The sequence below is a fragment of the Erinaceus europaeus genome, chromosome 18, assembly GCF_950295315.1.
Source record: "Erinaceus europaeus chromosome 18, mEriEur2.1, whole genome shotgun sequence".
Taxonomy (NCBI): Eukaryota; Metazoa; Chordata; class Mammalia; order Eulipotyphla; family Erinaceidae; genus Erinaceus; species Erinaceus europaeus.
In genome coordinates, this window is record NC_080179.1 from 21,814,080 (window position 1) to 21,830,205 (window position 16,126).

The window sequence follows — 16,126 nt, forward strand, 5'->3', positions numbered from 1 at the left end:
ATAAATGTATCATTGTTGAAAAGTTTATTTAAAAATAATCCTTTGGGGCAGGGGTAGATAGCATAATGGTTATGCAAAGTGACTCTCATACCTGAGGTTCCAAAGTCCCAGGTTCAAACCCCTATACCACCATAGGCCAGAGCTGAGCAGTGCTCTGGTAAAAAAATAATAACCCCCCAAATAATAATACTTTGAGGAGTGCACTGTTTGTTGGAGGAGATATGAATGCAATAAAAGGATTTGTACCACATATTGAGAATTTCAGTGAAGGTGTTTGGTGGGATAGAACCTCAGGAAGAAAAAAAAAAGAGGCTGTCTGGCAGAAGTGGAGGAAATTTTATCATCAAAGAGAAAACATTTAACTTGAGGCTTCAGAAAAAAGCTAGTAGTTGATCAACCAGAGCGTAGTACTGTTTGTGCTTAGTTTGCAGTTACATTAGTTCTACTGAAGCAAAAGAACTCACATGCATTTTCATTTTTGTGTGTGTGTGGTGCTTGAATGGAACCACGACATTCTGCATGTTGAACCATCATGATCTAAATTTTCTTTTGTATGTTTTTATGAGAGAGAGAGAGAGAGAGAGAGAGAGAGAGAAAGAGAGAGATATTTTGAGCCATAAAACACCATTCCAAAACCCATGATGAACTTCACTGATCTCTGTGCCTGGTGCTCTCTTGTGAATAAGATTGAAAGAAGGACTTCATGCATGGAAGGCACACAGTCTACCTCCTGAGTTACCTCCTCTGTCCTACTCCCTTTTGAAATACTTCTCGACGTGACCCATAGTAACATCTGTTTCTCTTGACTGAATTCTGAAACGATAGCCCTTTGCCCACTGGATTTTCTAGGCACTAGGAAGATGAAATTAGCAGAAGTGGCTCTAAGATTTTTTTTTTTTTAATAATTTGGTTCTTAAGCTAAAGGTCTGAAGTCTAAATTAAAGCTTTTATTGTCACAAAATATTTCCTTGTACTATTTCAGGTATGTGTGTTTCCAGAACACTGCTCAACTCTGGTTTATGGTGGTAGAGGGGACTGAACTAGGCACCTCGGTGTCTCAAGCATGAAAATTTTTTGCATAACCATTATGATTTCTCCCCCATCTTGATTGTTTGTTTTTAAACATTGAATAGATACAATTTTCTCCCTTTTTTCAGATAGGGAGGAGGAACCACAGTATCAATTCTTCCTTCAGGGTAGTGGGGTCCAGTTTGAATCTGAGTTTCATGAGTGGCCAAGTAACACACAATCCAGGTGAACTATTTCACCATTCTTAAGAGCTAAACTATTAAGGCAGATCATTCTTTGTTGTAGGAGATTGTCCTGTTGATTATAAGATGTTTAGCAGCAATTTTGGTCTCTGTGTTGCCACTAGAATCTCCTAGTTGTAACAAATTAAAACAGTTCTTTAAATATTATCAAGATATTTCTATGGGGCACTAGAGGAATATTACTTTTTAAAATTCAAACTGTAGCCTGGAAGAGGTCTTGTTTTAGGTTCCTGGTGCCAGCAATAGTCAGAGCTAAGTGGTGCTCTGGTTAAACAAACAAACCAAAGACCAAACACCCACCTCTCCTCAGTAAAACCCAACTTAGATTGCAAAGTTAATTGTAGGTACCAAAAGTGACTCAGCATTTGTAAGGCCCCAGGTTCAGTCCCTGATACTGCTCTGGTCTATCTCTCTCAAAGTAAATAAAATAAATCTTTGACTCAGTAAATGGCTCAGGTTGGTAGATTTCATGGCTTAGATGCCTGAGGGTCCTGGTTCAACCTCTGGTGCTGCATGTTCTAGAGGAGGGCTCTGGCTTCTCTCTCTTTCTCTTTCATGTGAAACTCTGTATCTCTTAGGACATAAATAAAATAAATCTTTTAAAAAAAGAATTGCTAAGAAGAAAGTAAAACTATGATAACTTGAAGATGCTTCCCATGTGTGTCAGATTTCAGGATCTCTTCAGAATAAGATACTCCTACAAGCTCTGACTTGGGTGAAATGCCAAGTAGAATTTAGTATAGAATTTATGGTGTTTTCCTGTCAGGTATCATGTCCTATGCAAGGTTCTAGGAATTTAGTGGTGAATAAGACAGAACTAGTTCCTTTGACAGGGATTTTTTTTTTTCCCCAGAGCACTGCTCAGCTCTGGATTATGGCAGTGCAGGATTGAACCTGGGGCTTTGGAGCCTCAGATATGAGTTTCTTTGTAAAGCCATTTTGCTATCTACCCCTGTCTATCTTTGACTAGGATTCTACTTGCATTATGGGGTGTATTTCTAAACCCTTGGAGACTGAATAGTGGATTTTGATGCAGTGGTGATAGGGATATAATTATCCTAATTGTTTCATTTGCAGGATCATATATGGATCCAGAACATATAGATTCTTTGCTTCGTGTACATTATTCCTTATCACATACCTTTCTACAGCCTCCAGCCCTTTTACAATCCCTGAGATAAGGGATGAATTATGGGACTGATGGAATTGTATTGGTCATCTGGCTCTCAAGACTCATTCTCCTGACAAATGTTTTCATTGACCTTTACATGCTGAAATTGCTCATAGAGAATTTAAAAAAATTGATAAGGCTGTTGAAACAGCCAGCTACAATTTTTATAGATTCTTTTAAAACTCACTATAAAGTGCCCCTTGTGTGTGTTCTTGATTCTGGGGCTCTTGGTACTGGCCTGATTAGAATGCTGTCTGCTTGGTCCCAAGGGCTTCCTGGATCACCCAAACTTTAGAGAAGTACTAAAAGCTGGACACTATGCAAGTGAGTTATTTTGTTAGCCCCAGAAAAGTCCTAATTAAAAAAAAAAGCCTTTTTAATCAGTGAGGCTTCTTAGATTCCCTGTGTTTTTTTTTTTTTTTTTTAAACATCTGCCAAGACTTTGCTAGATTGTATTTGCAAACCAGCAGTATTATCTTGTCCTATTGTACACAATGCCTCCATTTTTGTTTTGGAAAATGTTATTGCTTTACTGTTTGCTCATTTAGGTCTTGTAGCTTTCCTGGCTCTTACTCCCTAACAAGAGTTAGCTTTGATTTGAGGCTCAACTTCTTAAAAACTTGTTTTGAAAAAAAGGGTCACAGATACAGTGTTCTCTTGTGGATAGCAGTCATTATTGCATCAGAAGCATACTTAGGCTGCCTGGGAAATGACATACCCTATCCTATCTGCTTGACAGTTTTTTGATGGTTTCAGTCTGGCTCGGCTTTTCAAGGGGCAGAGATCACTCAAGCTCACTCAAGCAAAAGGAGGATTATTGAAGGACACATGAAGTCAGGAACTAGCCCTGGAGCATGATCAGGAATTTAGGCCACTCCACGAACTCCACTTCTCTCTCCCCTAGGTCTCTTAATCTCATTCTCAAGGTTAGGAAAGCAGATAGTATCTCTCAGGAAACAAATAGTAGCTAGTTTGATCGAACTGGCAGTTTGGAGTTCAAGAGCTGGCCAGGGGCAAGATCATGCAAGGACCGTGATACAAATTTGAATCTGGAGGGAAAATATTGAATTTTTGTAACTAAGTTATTGACATGCACTGCAGAAATATTCTGGTTGCACAGGGAGAAACTTTGAGGAGACCATGAGAACACTGAGTTTGACAAGAGTTGTGTTGAAGGAAAGAAAGAGAGGTACTAGAGCATCTAGAAAGTCTTCCTAAATCTGCATGGGACTTTAGGAAGGCTTCCCAGAAGAAGAGATATTTTAGTTGAGACTGGAAAGTTGAGTGGAAGTTAGTCAGATAAAGGGAAGGACTGAGAGGGAAGAATATTCTAGATGTAGGGAAATGATAGGAGCAAACATTGGGAGAAGAGGCAATATCCTTATACAACTTATTTATTACTTCAAACAAAAATCATTTTATCTTTTTATGCAGTGCCAAGCTCACAGAAAGGTTGCAAAAATAATGCTAGAAATTCCCAGAAACCTTTTGCTTATTTACTCTGTCTTCCTAATAATCCACAAACATACACACATCGGAATAAGTTACGAAATAATACTCTTGTACATATCAATACTTTAGGACACTTTTTCCCCCCCCATCTTATTGTGAGTGTGCATCTGAGAGCAAACAAGGGAGAAGGAGCAGAGGCAGCAAAACACCTTTCTATTATTTTATTTATTTATTTTTATTATCATTATTTATTTATTGGATAGAGACAGCCAGAAATTGAGATAAAAGGTGTGGTAGAAAGGAAGAGAGACAGAGAGACACATACAGCACTGCTTCATCACTCACAAAACTTTCCCCCTGCAAGTGGGGACCAGGGGTTTGAACCTGGATCCTTGCACATTGTAACATGTATGCTCAACCAGGTACACCACCACCTGGCCCCCTTTTCTATTATTTTATAATCTGAGATTGAATGCATAGCTTCACATATGCTCTCTCATGTTGAGCCAGGTTGACTTTTACAGCATGTCCAAGAGTATGTGCTTGCTCGGTGCTTTTTCATGGTTATGTTCATTTTTGTCAGTGAGTCCAAGTGCTATTTGCTGTATTTATTGAGTTTCTGTCTTTCTCACATGTAGTTTAAATGTTTATTTATTTATTCTATAGAGACAGAGACAAACTGAAAGGAAAGGGGGAGATAGAGATGGAGAGAGATAGAGAGAGGTAGACATCTGCAGCACTGCTTTACCACTTGTGAAGCTTCCCTCCACGTGGTGACCAGGGTCTTGAACCTGGATTGCTTACATGGTAGAGGAATGCACTATCCAAGTGAATTATTTTGCAGACCCTCATCCAGCTTTTGTGATCGATGTTTTAACCTCTGACTTGCCTGCATATGTTAGGCATACTTTGTTTGGGGTAATTTGGTAAAATGCCTGGGTCTGCTTGTATCCCACCTTGCCCTCTCTCTTGGTGTTCTTCCCAGAAAGTGTCTAGACCTGTTTATCTAGCCTGATTGTTCTTTCCCTGGAAATGTTACAGGTGCCTATTCACCATTCCCATCTTTTCTTCTATGATTGTAGACTCTAGAGCTTCCCTGAATGTTTCTCCATCTTTATCTCACGATGTCCCTTGTATTTCTCTCCTGGGATCTAGGATAATAAACTATCTTTTCAGTGGCAATAGTCTCTTGAATCGTTATCGTCTTGCACAATTTCACCCTTCCCGGGGTGACTTCATTTTTTTTTTTTAAATTTTAGACAGGAAGAGACTACACAGCACCAGAGCATCCCCCAGTACTGTGACACTCCCATGCCAGTGCTGTGAATCAGACTGTCACTTGGAACTGGGTGAGTTATCTCCCAGCCTTCTAAACTATTATTCTTGTTGTACTTAAGTAAAAATAATGTTATTAAACATCTGCCAGATTTGTCCATTCAATGTTACTATTTTCTCTTTTTCATTAGTACAGAATTTGTGGGGAAACCTCAAAATTTTTTTTTTATTGAAGTGCATAATAAGAATTTTATAGAGGCTGGGTGGTGGCACACCTGGTTGAGCACTCATGTTACAGTGTGCAAGGACCTGGGTTCAAGCCCCTGGTCCCCACCTGCAGGGGGAATGCTTTGCAAGTGGGGAAGCAGAGCTGCAGGTATCTCTCTCCCTCTATATCATTCCACTCCTTCTTGATTTATGGCTTTCTGTATCCAATAAATAAAAAGATAATAAAAAATAAAAATGTATATAGTGACGGTATATTTTTCTATATCTAGCTATCTATAGGAGCTTTGTGAAACAAGACATACATTTTTCATAGGAAAGAAATTTTAATTTAATTTCTATTCTATTCTGTTTCACTTGAAGATAAATTCTGCCTGACCGACCATAATTAATAGTCTTCTATTAATGGCTTTTGTTTGGAAACACTAGTCTGAAGGAGCCTAGTGGAAGGTTCTTGCCATATTTCAGGTGAGAGTTTGGTGGCTACTGGCAAAGAGGTTGAGTGGTTATGGGTAGGTTTGAGAGAGATGGGAGCAAATGAAGGAATTTGAGTGAATAAAATTTCTTGATTTGGAGGAGTGGGGCAAAAGAGACATGAAAGATGACAATTGTGTTCTTGGTCTCTGGGAAATGCATCTTACTGAGATTAGAATACTGATGGTTTATGGTTCCAGGTCTACCATGTTGAGTTTGAAGTTTTAGGAACACTAGGGATGGCCAGTGGACATGCAACATCTATATTTGGGACAGATTAATAGCAAGTTGAAGTTGGGCTTTAGTCTTAGAGATTTAACAGCTTTGATTCAGGGTTAGCTACCTATGCTTGGAAAATACTTCCAGCAATTTGATGTTGAGATGCATAAGTAAAATAATATAGATAGTAAAATATCTGTGATGGAAGTAAATTAAGATGTATTTATTAGACTGCACTTTTCAGTACTTTCCTCTCTTGGCTGTTTGCTTCATAAAGTTCAGTGTGCATATATGTAAGTGGAAATGTGGGAAATAAAGAAAAAAAATTTTTTTCTCAAGCTGGGGAGATAGCACAATGGCTATGCAAATACACCTTTTTACTACATAAAAACAACACTGGTTTAAATGACAAACTAAATTAACGTGGGTTTTCCCCGAATGTTCGTCCTTAAAGCTGCTCTCTAAATTTAGCAAGGATCAGTCTCTCTCAGATAGAGATGACAGATGTGAATATGTGCACAGTACAGACTGCAAAAGATTCTCAAGTGGCAGGAGTTTGGAAATGCACTGGGAAAGGGGGACTTTCTTAGTGGAAAAGAGTGTTGGCTTGTAAGTTTATACACACAGAGTTGTGAATGAAGGACGGCTCCTGTTTGCGGTTCCCTATCCCCACCCTTTATCTACTCCCCTCCATCTGATTCCCCCCCCCCCCCCCATTCTTTTCCAGTTCTCTGGCGTTATTCTGGGATTAACGGCGGGGTCGGCCTCGTACACAAACGCAGCTGGCTTCTACGGTCGGCCCGAGCCCTGCTGTGCAACCACGTCAGGAATTCCAGTAAGTTGGCAACACTGGAGCACAAAGACAACAACAATGAGGAAAACTCTTCAGTGCAGAATGGAATGTTTGGAGGCCGGGCTGCAACAGTGAAAGGACACACACAGACACATGCTCGCGTGCACACAGGCTCGCGCGCACGTCCGCGCGCCCATGCTGCTTCCCGCGCTCACGGGGCAGGGTCCACACGCGCCCACGCGCGCACCCGGGGACCCGCAGCCCCTCTCGCGCCCGCGTTCCCCCAGCGCGCGCCTCCGAGGGGCAGGCTGCGGCTCTTTGAAACTTTGCTGCGGGGACGCTCATTGACTATGCAGCGCGGCCCCGGAGCGCGTCGGAGCAGCCTGACCCCGGCGCGGTCTTGTACCAGCACCCCGGCAGCCCGGAACCCGCATAAATCACTCGCTCAGACTGAAGTGCAGCGCAGTTTCTGGCCCTCTCACCGCCTCCCTCCTCCCACCCGGCTCGGCGCCCTTCCCCGGGCACCCAAACCCCAGTCCCACCCGCATGCTGAGCGCTACTCGTGGCGACTTTGCTCAGAATCGAGAACCTTGGCGTCCTAACAGCAGACAGCTCCAAATGAAAGCCTCGGAACCTGCTGCCGGTTCTCATACCCTTTTCCTTCCCACCACCCCCCCAATTTTCATAATCTGTTTTTCTCTTTTTTTTGTTTTTCTTTTCTTTAAAAAAAAGTCTCCCCCAAGTTATACCTGTGCCCCCTGGTCCCCCATTCTCTCTTTTAAAAAAAAACACTAATTTTTAAAAATATGTTATTGGCTTGAGACAGAAATTGAGAGAGGGGAGGGGGAGATAGATAGGGAGAGACACCTGCAGCTCTACTTCGCTACTCATGAAGCTTCCCTCTTGCAGGTGGGGGCCAGAGGCTTGAACCCGGATCCTTGCTCAGTGCAGTGTGTGCGCTTAACCAAGTGCGCCACCACCTCTCCCCTTCGCTCGCAAAGCTTCACTAGCTACCAAATCCCACCGAAGGAACGCGACCCCGGTTGTTGCCGGTCAGTGGAGTCCCAGAGGGTCCCAGACGCTTCAAGGGAAAAAGGTGTCAGGGTCTCATCTCCCGGGGAGGCGAGGTGGCGAGACCTGGTACGAGGTGGACACTAGACACGTCTTCCTGCGTCACGATGCTCCTGACACAGGGAAAGGGCTTCTGCCACTTAGGACCAGCTCAGGGCGCTTGCAGCCCGTAACTGCCAAGCTAGTAAGGACGGCCCCGGGCACAGCTCCAAGGCTCCAAGGGTTCCAGCAACAGGTTGCACCAACTCTTCTTTTCTGTGGCCTCTAGTGTTACGTACCAGTTGGGGACGGAGCTATGAGGGTGAGGGCCATCAGCAATGCTCTTGGGAGCTATTCCTGCACACACTCCTCCCCCTCCCCTCAGACAAGTACTAAGCGCTCCTAAGACAAGTACTAAGAAGAAGGCAGCTGCGGGGCTCTCTGAACTCCTTTGTGTTTCTTCCTCTTCTAAAGGGCCACCTATTCCATCGGGAAGACTTTTTTTTTAATTTATAAACTTTGCTTTTTAAAAAAAATTTAAATAAAATAAAAAAATTTTTTTTCAGAGAGATGCAGAGAGAGACACAGAGAGAAACACCAGAGCACTGCTCAGCTCTGGTTTATGGTGGTGCGGGGGATTGAACCTGGGATTTAGGAGCCTCAGGCATGAGAGTCTGTTTGTGTAACCATTATGCTATCTCCCCCTCCCTAAACTTTGCTTTTTTTAAATGAACAGACTTAAGAGAAGCGCGGTGTAGCCTTGACACCTGTAGACGCGGTGCTTAAGACAGATCAAACAGTGACCCAACTCCAACCCTAATGTGTTAAAACCTCACTGTAGCTCAGCGCCTCAACCCTCATGGAGGGGACCTGGGTGTCTAAGTGTCTTTAGACCAGCGAATACACTCCACACATATTTTTCAGCAGGTTGCTCACCACTCCCCATTCCTCCTTCCCTTCTCCTATTTGTCTTGAACTTCATTTTCTCTATCTTTCCTTCCCTGATCTCCCCACTGTCCCTGGCAGTGCTAACTCTAGCAGGTTCTCAGCGCCCGGCTCACCTAGCTTCTTGGAAGAGGCGAATCCTTGAGACGGGCGAGGGCTGCGCGTTTGCGTATGAGCGAGCGTGTACCTGTTCAATTACCTTATTATTATTGTTGTTATTATTTTTTTATCATTTCATTGGAGGGGAGGTTAATGGTTTACAGTTCTGTTGAGGACACATGGGTACACTTTCCCATTTCCCTACGATAGGTGTCTGCGAAGCACACGTCCCCAAGTTGGGAAAAGTCCACCGTCTTGCACCAGGACCCCAAAGTCCCCCTCAGCCCCGCCCCCCCATCCAGAGTCCTTGCTGCTACGGCAGCGTGTGCACTTTTGTGTACCAGCGTCTGCGTGACTGTGGAGCGCACACACGCGTGTGCAAGACCGAGGAGTGGGTGCGCGCCCCAAAGCGAGCGTGTGAGACTCACTTTGTGCAACCTGGGGAGAGCATGAGAATTTGTGTACACGAGAGACCGGGAGTGCGTGCGAAATGTGCGTCTTCGGGTGGAGGGTGGGCGTGTGAGGCAGAGCGTGTTCAAATCCCCGCTCCTCCCAGCGCCGCGAGGCGCAGGGGGCGGGCCGGCGAGGCAGGGGGCCTGCCCCCTTGGATTCTTTCATGCTGGTTCCGGGGCGGTCAGGTCTAAAGGGCTTTATGCATAGTCTGGAGGGTGGGGACTGGCGCGGGTAGAAAACTTGATGCCTGGAGCGATTGGGCCGGCTTTCAAATACCTGGAGTCGGTGGAGGCGCGGTGCCAGACGAGCGCTGGCAGGCGGCGTGCACCCACCTCCCCGGGAAGGAACGGCGAGGCCGGGGCTGCAGAGCGGCGCGGGGATGGCGGGTCGGAGCGCGGCGGCGGCGGCGTGCGTGCTGCTGGCTTTCGCCTACTGCCTGGCGCCGGCCGCGGGCCAAAGTGGCCAAGGTAAGCGCTCGCCGGCCCGAGCCGCGCGGGGTGTGGCGGGGTCGCGGGGTCGGAGGTGCAGCGGGGGCCGCAGGCCTCTCCCCCTGGGACGCTCAGGTGGCCCAGAAAGGGGCCAGCGCTCCGGGAGCGCCCCTCCTCCGTCACAGACTTGAGAAAGCAGCCCTGCGGGTTTCGGTGACAGCGCACCTCGGCGGGGACCCGCCGGGGTGGGTCTTTGTTTTTCCGCGGGGGTTTGTCCCGACCCTTCTGGAAGGCACCTTGCAGCTGAAGCCGAGAGAATGTGGCTTCCCTCGCAGCTCCGCGGCCCGGACCCTTTCTCCCGCCTCCCCGCACCCCTCCACCCCCACCCCCGGTTTATTTTTCCCGGGGCTGGGCTGTCCGCGGCGCTGTTGCGTGCAGTCTTCCACCTGCCGTGCGGTGTGGGGCAGACGCCTTCGCCGGCCCAGGACTGCTGCTGAGAGTTCCCACCCTACCCCAACCCTCCCCGACCCCCACCCCCGCCCTGGATCTGCCGCGAAACTCGTTCCTGCGGTGACCCCCCTGGAGACCGCATCTAGATACAGATCATTTACCAGGCGAGATAAGGCCGCGAGGTGGGATTGGCCCAGAGAGAGGCCGATACACTGGAGCATTTTCTTGAAGGGTTTTCCTTTCCACTCGGGAGGTGGGGGCTTTTGTGTAGTTGAATGGGGCTCTTCGGCACAGCTAGTTTTGGCGACTCGAATGCAGAAAGGTTTTTTTTTTTTTTTTTGGTTTGAAGCCCTTTTTAACTGATCTCAAGTTGTTGAGTTTACTTTTTTGTTTTTTTTAAAGAAGCAAGAGAAATAGGGGAGAAGAAGGAGCCTTAATAATAAAAGTAGAAGGCAAGAAGAGAGAGAGATTGAGCGAGAGCGCAAACAGGAATGAATGGGAAGGGCTAGGAGGAGGCAGGAGAACCCGCGAGCTCTCTCCCTGGTTTTGCGTTGCTAGGTAGCAGCCTGGAGCTGCGTGTGACCCACCACCAGACAGACAGAACGGACTCCGCTGCCTTCACAGGGACTAATCTGTCTGTGGGGAATGGGAGAGTCCCCCTAGCCCCCTCCTTTTCTCTCCTGCTCCGTCCTTCCCGTCGGACAACTTAATTGCCCTACAATGAAAAAGAAACCTCTATTGTTGTAGGATTAGCCAAAGCAATAAATTGATTTTCCTGAATCACATATTGGGGTTGACGGGTAGGGACTGTAGAAGCCCCTGTTTATGGGGGAGGAAGGGGAGGGCTTGTGGATGGCCTGTGGCATGTATTCAAATGGTTAATCTGCTTTCTTTCCTCAATTCTTAACATAAGCTCCTTAGAGGGAATCAACTAAGTAATTATATAGCAACTCCTAGCAGTACCCATTTCAGACTTCCTGGGAAGAAGTTTGGAAACGCCAACAAACCCCTCTGGTCTTGTAAAATTTTTGGAAAGGAAGGGAAAGCAGGGGGAGATGCCAATTATTCTTTCTTTGAATACTTTTTTTTTTTTTTTAGAGTTGGTAACACAAAAGGGGATTTATTACTATTGTGGTGGGTTTGTGCAGTGCTTAGGGTTATGTATATCTTGTGCCCTAAATATAGCCATGGGATTTACTATATATGCTTCTGTCGGTGCCGGGCAAAATGAAATCTTGCCAGGCTGGTTTATCTAGGATACATTTGAGTTGTCCCCATCTAAGCAAAAACAAATATTCTCACCACTGGATTGGTGTTTACTCTCCAGACAATGTGCACTTTTTGCTTCTGTATAGTTTTTACATCTACGCATTTCCATTCCACAACAACAGTATATAACAATATGCATAGCAATATGGTGTTGCTTCTTTATTCTTGGGGGTTTATATTACAAGACTCCCCCTCCCCAGTGGATGTCTGAAACTTCAGATCTGGATCCCTGTTAACACTATGCTTTTTTCTTTACTTCCATATCTTGGATAAAGTTGAGTTTATAAATGAAAACATTTTGACATTAACAACTAAGAACAGGACAATTATAAAACTATCTAATGAAATTTCTATGAATTTTGTCTTTGCCCTTGCAAAATTTGTTGATGTAGGGAATATTTTCCCATCAGTTAACTGCAGGTAACTGAAAACAGAGTGAAATTGCCAATAAGGGAGGGGAAGGGGTGGTGGTGGACTAACATAGCAATCTAACATATGTGTGTCAGGCCTTGTTTAAGCCTTTTTCTACTTATGGAGTCACATAGTCTTTGAGGTATCTTTTAAAAACATCTTAATCATTTATTTTTATTATGAGGGGAGAGAGACAGCAGAGACAGAGACAGGCCAGATCATTGCTCAGCTCTGGTATATCATGGTGCAGGGGATTAAACCTGTGACTTCTGGAGCCTCAGCTGTGCAAATTCTCTGTTCAGATAAGCTGAACTACCTCCCTGATTATTTAGTACTCTTTGGAAATACTTTTATATTCCTGATTTACAGATGAGAAATGAAAGTCCAGAGCAATTAAGTAATTTCCACAGGTGGCAGATCTGGGAAGCAAATTTGAGAGACTGACCCTAGAGGCTATAATTTAACCACCAAATTAGGTGATTTCTCTCTCTCTCTCTCTCTTTTTTGTACTAAAAATGTCATTCCTGGTGAGATAGTATCCATGTGTGTGGTTACTGAAAATGCTGGAGGGGCAGTTTGCATTTTTTTTTTTCTACTTACCATAAAATCCACCTGAGGCTCTAACTGTCTTTTTTCCCCAGGAACTTCTCAGCTTTCTTTTACCAGAGCTCAAGCATTGTCACTCCCAGTCTTCCTATCTGATTATTTTTACTTAAACATCCTTTGAATGTCTTCAGTGGGATTTCTAGATTCCAGTTGCATTGATTCTGCCTTAACAGATAAACATGGCATTGTAAATGTCCTTACTTTAGTAGCCCTTTTTAGGTTAGACATTCCTGTAAACTTTCATTAGCAATTGGAGGACTCTTGAGTGTTCTATGATTAGTCTAGTGCCTAGAATGGTGTAAGGCTTGTAAAAATTGATCATAATCTCATACAGTTTTTGTATGAGATTATGATCAATTTAAATTAATTTTAAATTAATTTTATTTTTGAGAGAGATGCAGAGAGAGAGAGAGGGAGAAACACCAGAGCACTGCTCAGCTCAGGCTTATGGTGGTGTGGGGGATTGAACCTGGGATTTAGGAGCCTCAGGCGTGAGAGTCTGTTTGCATAACCATTATGCTGTCTCCCCCGCCCGACTAATTCTTTTTCTTAATATTTATTTATTCCCTTTTGTTGCCCTTTTTGTTTCATTGTTGTAGTTATTATTGTTGTTAATTGATGTCATTGTTGTTGGATAGGACAGAGAGAAATGAAGAGAAGAGGGGAAGACAGAGAGGGGGAGAGAAAGACACCTATAGACCTGCTTCACCCCTTGTGAAGCGACCAACCTGCAGGAGGGGAGCCTGGGGCTCGAACTGGGATCCTTACACTGGTTTTTGTGCTTTGCGCCCTGTGCGCTTAATGCCGGACTCCCTGACTAATTCTTAAGATAAACAGTCCTAGGGGTGGGGAGATAGCTTAGTGGTTATGCAAAATACTTTCATGCCTGAGACTGAAGTTCCAGGTTCAGTCCCCAGCACTACCATAAGCTAAAGCTGAGCAGAACTTTAAAAACAAGGGCCTAGGCAGTGGCATACCTGGTTAAGCACACACATTATTGTACTCAAGGACACAGGTTAAGTTTCATGAGTTAAGCAAGGCTGCAGGTGTCTCTGTCCCCCACCCCTCCCAATTTCTCTGTCTCTAGCCAATAATACATAAAAAGATTAAAAATAAATAGTTAATTCTTAAAAGAAACTTAAAAAAACAATAGCATTCTTGCTTTTTATTCACATTTCCAGTTTCCAAATGCATATAAGAAAGTCTAAAATAAATATATTTATATATTTGAAATAAAATATAAAGCAAATGGCTCTTGTTCTTTTTAATCTATGACTTAGAAAAGATTAAAAGTAAATTATTAATTTTATAACAAAATATAACACCTGCATATCCTTCCTCCATTTCTTTTTTTTTTTTTTTTTACCCAACAGTAGCTATATTTTTAAATCAATCTATTTTTGTATAATTAATTTTGTATAATTTGTACAATTAATGTAGTCAATGCTAATTTTCTAGGTCTTTATTTTATCAGTGTCTTTTATATATTAAAAATGTGAGAAAGCTATCATGGGAGGGGGTGGGTTATGGGGATTGGGTGGTGGGAATTGTGTGGAGTTGTACCCCTCCTACCTTATGTTTTTGTTCATTAATCCTTTCTTAAATAAAAAATTTAAAAAAAAAGAAAAAAAAAAAAAAAAAAAAAGAAAGTCTAAGCATATCCACTGAGAAATTCCCAGAATGTAGAATATGATTTTAGTTTATCTTTTTGTTCCTTTTTTTCTTTCTTAAAGTTAATGGTATGGATCTTGAACATTGCCCAATGAAAATTTTATTTTCCCCTTAACACTACCAGATTTTCTTATAATTGCAAATCTTTGGGTGAGCTTTGTAAAAGATTGAGGCTAGTGACAAACATAGAGCATTTTATTTTATTTAATTTTTAAAAATTATCTTTATTGGATAGAGACAGCCAGAAATCAGGAGGGAAGGGGGTGATAGAGAGGGAGAGAGACAGAGAGACACCTGCAGCCCTGCTTCACCACTCATGAAGCTTTGCCCCTGCAGGTGGGGACCGGGAGCTTGAACCCAGGTCATTGCACATTGTAATATGTGAGCTCAACCAGGTGCGCCACCACCCGGCCCCTCATAGAGCATTTTAGTTTTATCACATATCTTTAGATATTTCTCCTGGTTCTGCTGCGCAGCAGTTGGCTTCTTTTTCTCTGAAGCTTTTCCTTCTGAGTTTTTACATGGTTTCTGCCTAAACTCACTTCAACGGCATGCCTGTTTTGTTTTAATAGAGACTTAGACTTTATAGCTGAAGAAAACCTTAGGTGTCACCTGACTTTAGTTACATTGTTTTATAGAGACATAACTTGACCTCCAGGAAGGACATGGGGATTGAAGTGAATAGAAGGTGTGTGAGGGATCAGGTTGTGGTGCACAGGGTAGAGTACACACTTATAATGCGCAAGGACCTGGGTTCGAGCCATCAGTCCTCACCTGCTGGGGGCGGGGAGCTTCTCAAGTGGCTAGCTAGTGCTATAAGTGTATCTCTTCTTTTTCTCTTTTTAATTTAAAAAAATTTGAACACTTCATTTATTAGAACAGAGAGAAATTTAGAGGGAAGGGGGCTAGAGAGGGGGAGAGATAGATGCCAGCAGACCTGCTTCACTACTCATGAAGCTTTCCCCTCTGCAGGTGGAGACCCCGGGCTTGAACCCACTTCCTTGCATACTGTAGTGTGTGCACTTAACCAGGTGCACCACTGACCGGTCCCTCCTTTCTCTCCATTCCTTACCAATTTCTCTCAGTCTCTATTCCCTCTGCTCTCTAACGCCCCCTCCCCCGAACATCCCTACACAAAAAAGATGAAATATGAATGGTTACTTGGAACAGTGAACTTGTGTAGGCACTGAGCCCCAGTGGAAACCTTGGTGGCAATAGAAAATGAAAAAAAGGCGGAGCCAAGATAGCAACTTGGAGACAACACCTGGTGTGAGCTCCAGAAAGGAGCAGCCTACAACCTGGGATTCTCTGGAGAGGCCGCCAGGTTCCAGATGCTACCTTGATGTCAACTGGACTTCTCTGGGCAGATGGCCCCACCAATGTGTCCTGTAGCTCTGCTTCCCCAGAGCCCCGTCCCACTAGGGAAAGAGAGAGACAGGCTGGGAGTATGGATCAGCCTGTCAACCCCAATGTTCAGTGGGAAAGCAGTTATATAAGCCAGACCTTCTATCTTCTGCACCCGGTAATGACCCAGGTCCATACTCCCAGAGGGCTAAAGAATAGGAAAGCTACCAGGGAAGGGGAGGGGAGGGGATACGGAGTTCTGGTGGTGGGAACTGTGTGGAGTTGTAGCCCTCTTATTCTGTGGTTTTTGTCAGTGTTTCCTTTTTTCTAAATATAAAAAAAAAAAAGAAAATGAAAAAGGGGGTGGGGGCAGTTAAGTGTCTTCCTTAGGGACATTCAGTCTGAGATAGAAGGATCCAGTTGGAAATTTCAACATCTCATCTTTTTCTACTTGATTTTTTTAAAAAGATATTTGTCCCCTGATTATCTGTAGCTTAGTTTGTTGACATTTCTAAGTTAC

At 44.0% G+C, this 16,126-nt stretch overlaps 1 protein-coding gene across 1 annotated transcript in view; it reads left to right on the forward strand.

The window, feature by feature from the left end:
- The first annotated feature begins 9,662 nt into the window (after positions 1 to 9,662).
- Positions 9,663 to 16,126, forward strand: part of LRP2 (LDL receptor related protein 2) — a 201,822-nt gene continuing 195,358 nt past the window's right edge. Inside the window, exon 1 of the mRNA XM_060177750.1 lies at positions 9,663 to 9,894. Within this exon, the coding sequence (XP_060033733.1) occupies positions 9,807 to 9,894 (88 nt within the window). The 5' untranslated portion in view covers positions 9,663 to 9,806. The remainder of the gene's footprint in view (positions 9,895 to 16,126) is intronic.